Below are 3,896 nucleotides of genomic sequence, written 5' to 3'. Positions count from 1 at the left end.
ATGACTTCATTCAGCAAAATTCTTATGTTCTCCAAAGAAGATTTTGATGATTGGAAGATTCACATGCAAGCACATCTATCAGCATTAGATGATGACATGTGGTTTGTCATCACTGATGGACCTCTTACAATCACCAAGATTAATACTGCTATAGCTCTTTCTAGCGGTGGTCCACAATACATTGAGAAGTCAAGAGTTGAATGGACTGCAGAAGATAAAAAGAAGGAAAATATTGACAATGTGGCTAAAGATATCTTGTATAAAACTCTTGACAAGAACACTTTCAGTAAGATCAAGACGTGCAAAACAGGGAAAGAAATCTGGGAAAAATTAATTCAACTTTGCGAAGGAAATGAACAGACTAAAGAGAATAAGTTGTCTGTTGCTACTCAAAAGTTTGACAACATCAGGATGAAGCCTGGTGAATCAATGACAGAATTTGATGAAAGAGTTAATAGCATTGTTATTGAACTTAATGGATTGGAAAAGACATATCCCAACTAGGAAGTCATTCTCAAAGTTATTCGAGGCCTTTCCAAAGAATGGGATGTAAATACAATAGCTATGAGGGAATCAAAGGACCTGAACAAATTGGAGCTGCATGATCTGTTTGCAGACTTGAAGGCCTGTGAGTTTGAATTGCAAACTCAAGAGGAAGATCAGTCTACCTCTCAACTGACCAAAGCCTTGACTGCAGTCAAGATAGAATCACCAGATCAACCAGAAAAGACATCAGAACAACTGAGCAATGATGCTATGTCCCTATTTGTAAAAACGTTTGGCAAGTTCATTAGAAGAAATCAAGAAGGGCCTTACAGAAGAAATTTACAAAAGAAAGATGCAGTCGAAGAACCAAAAAGTTGCTTCAACTGTGGGAAAACAGGATACTTCATAGCTGACTGCCCCAAACCGAAGAACTTTGACAAAAGAAAAATCTCAAGGGATGCCAGACACACTTAGAGATAGAAACATGAAGCATTGGTTGCAAAGGATAGCAAAGCCAAATGGGCGGAAACAGATAGTGATTCAGAAGAATCCAACTACTCCTCTATCTCCAGTGATGATGAAGAAGAAGTCAAGTGCCTAATGGCAAATGATCAAGGACAAGCCTCCACTAGTGAACATGTATTCGATTTCAGTTCTGAAGAGTTCACTAGAGAGGAACTAATCACAGCACTTCACGACATGGCCAATGAGTATCACAAACTGTTCCTCGCATTTGATGAAGTCAAAGAAAAATAAGAGGATCTGCAAGATACCTCAACTGAATCCCACTGGGAACAATTATTTGAGATAAATTGTCTTGAAACAGAGATTGCTAAGCTTAAGACTGAGAATGAGCAACTCGAGATCAATATCATGAATCTTACAATAGAAAAACAAAGGATGGATGATCTAGTAAGTTCATGGAATAGATCTTCGAGCACGCTGGCAGAAATGCATGATTTACAAAGACCTGTACATGACAAAACTGGTCTAGGGTATGGTAAAACAGTTGAAAATGGTGAATCAAGCACTCTACCCAAACTGAATATGTGCAAAGGCAAGTATATAAACTTTGTACGAGCAGTTAGGGAAAATGAACATGATAAACCTATCCTAATGACTTGGCAGTCAATAGAACAGATGAACATGAAGAGGTTTGGTATTGGCTTCAATCCTCAGGAAACTAAAGTTGAAACTGCTACAAGTCCTGCACGGACTAACGCATATCAACCTAATTCTATGAGAGGAAATCGAGGTCAATATCACAATCAACATCCAGTTCAAAAGCGATATAGGCATCTCAAGGATATTGGAAAGGGAAAACAACATATGGTCTCCCCATCACATCACACTCCACAATCTAGAACACATAATTTAGTACGCACCTATAGGAACACTGAAACTGGTAAACTGGTCAAAGTATTTCAGGTTTGGGTTCCTAAAGGATTAATCCCTCGTGGACCCAAATAGATGTGGGTACCAAAAGTTATTCAACTTTGTTAATGCAGGTAACAGGTACTAAAGAAAGAGTGGATGAATCATAATATTTAGATAGTGGATGTTCGAGACACATGATTGGAAATGATAAACTACTGTCAGAACTCATTAAATGCCATGGTCCAACCATCACATTTGGTGACAACTCACAGGGTAGGACCGTGGGTAAGGGTAAGATTATCCACGGTAACATAATCATTTAAGATGTTCTACTAGTTGAGACTTTGAAATACAACTTAATCACCATTAGTTAAATGTGTGACTATGGGTACTCTGTTGAATTTCAAAAACTAACTTGTCTTGTTAAAGATGCCTCTGGTAACACTATTTTGACAGGAAACAGATGTGGAAACACATATAAAGTATGCTGGAACATTCAGTCTAGCAAACCAGTTTGCCTCGTAGCTTCCAACTCTAAGTGCAACTGGATATGTCACAAGCGACTGAATCACCTTAATTTCAAGTCAATTTCTAGTCTGAGTAAGCTTGAGTTAGTAACAGGACTGCCTAAAATTGATTTTTCCAAAGACAAAGTTTGCTCAGCTTGTCAATTTGGGAAACAAGTTAGGTCATCTTTTAAAAACAAGAGATATAACTCATCTTCCTGATGCTTGGAACTATTGCACATGGATCTATTTGGTCCAATACCAGTAACAAGTTTAGGGAGAATGAGGTATACCCTTGTCATCATTGATGAATACTCACATTTCACTTGGGTCATTTTCTAAAAATCAAAAGACCAAACTGCTTCTCAACTGATCAAGATTTTTAAAAGACTCTTTAATGAAAAATCTAGTAAGATTGACAAAATCAGGAGTGACATGGGAACTGAATTTGTCAATAAAACTCTGTCATCATTTTTAGATCATTATGGAATCAAACATGAATTTTCACCAGCTAGAACGCCACAACAAAATGGTGTTGCAGAAAGGAGAAACCGTACTCTTAAAGAAGCTGTGAGAACCATGTTAGCTGATTCCAAAGTCTCTCAAAGGTTTTGGGCAGAAGCTGTGAACACTGCTTGCTATACTCAGAACAGATCGATGATATGTAAGAAATTTTTAAAAACCCCATATGAGATCTGGAATGGCAGACAACCTAATGTATCCCACTTCAAGATTTTTGGCAGTAAATGCTACATTCACAACAATGGTAAAAGGCATCTGACTATATTTGATGCAAAGTCAGATGAGGGTATATTTCTTGGTTATTCATCAGTTAGCAAAGCTTACAGAGTCTTAAACAAAAGAACTCTAAATGTTGAAGAATCAGTTTATGTCATATTTGATGAAGATATATCTACTAAAAATCCAATTAATGCCCATAAAATTTCAGATCTATTTCAGGAAATTCAAATTGAAAATGACAGTGAAGATGACTTCTCACCACTCATTAGAACACTTCAAACTCCTGAACCTGAACTAGTGGAACCAGCAGCTGAGGGTCATGACTTTGATCAACCAGTTGACACCCAACAAACTCACCCAGTTGAGGCTGATGAAGAGCAGCAACATGAGGCTCAAGAAAGTCACTTACACAATGAGGGAACAGAGTTTGGGCAAGACAACATGTCTGATCAAGCTCAAGAAGTAAATGTGAACAATGAAAATCACCCTGAACCTCGATTGAAATGGTCCAAGAAGCATCCATTAAATTTGGTAATAGGTAATCCTACAGCACCACTAAAGACACGAGGACAAATAATCAAAGAACTTCTTCATGCATCCTTCATATCTCAAGAAGAGACAAAGAAAATTGAAGATGCACTAGCTGATAGCTGTTGGATAGAGGCCATGCAAGAAGAGCTAAATCATTTTACTCAAAATTCAGTCTGGGATCTTGTTCCAAGACCATCTCATCAAACTTTTATAGGCACTCAATGGGTCTTTAGAAATAAACTCAATGAAGAAGGA

General features: G+C 37.6%; 1 protein-coding gene across 1 annotated transcript; it reads left to right on the top strand.

Annotated features, from left to right (window-relative positions):
• On the top strand, positions 1 to 504 carry LOC140861549 (uncharacterized). Its single transcript, XM_073264571.1, has one exon. It carries the CDS (start codon positions 1 to 3, stop codon positions 502 to 504), a length of 504 nt encoding a protein of 167 aa, XP_073120672.1.
• The last annotated feature ends 3,392 nt before the right edge of the window (positions 505 to 3,896 follow it).

The sequence above is a fragment of the Henckelia pumila genome, chromosome 4 (assembly GCF_033568475.1).
Source record: "Henckelia pumila isolate YLH828 chromosome 4, ASM3356847v2, whole genome shotgun sequence".
Classification (NCBI taxonomy): Eukaryota; Viridiplantae; Streptophyta; class Magnoliopsida; order Lamiales; family Gesneriaceae; genus Henckelia; species Henckelia pumila.
This window is presented reverse-complemented; position numbering and strand designations above follow the sequence as displayed.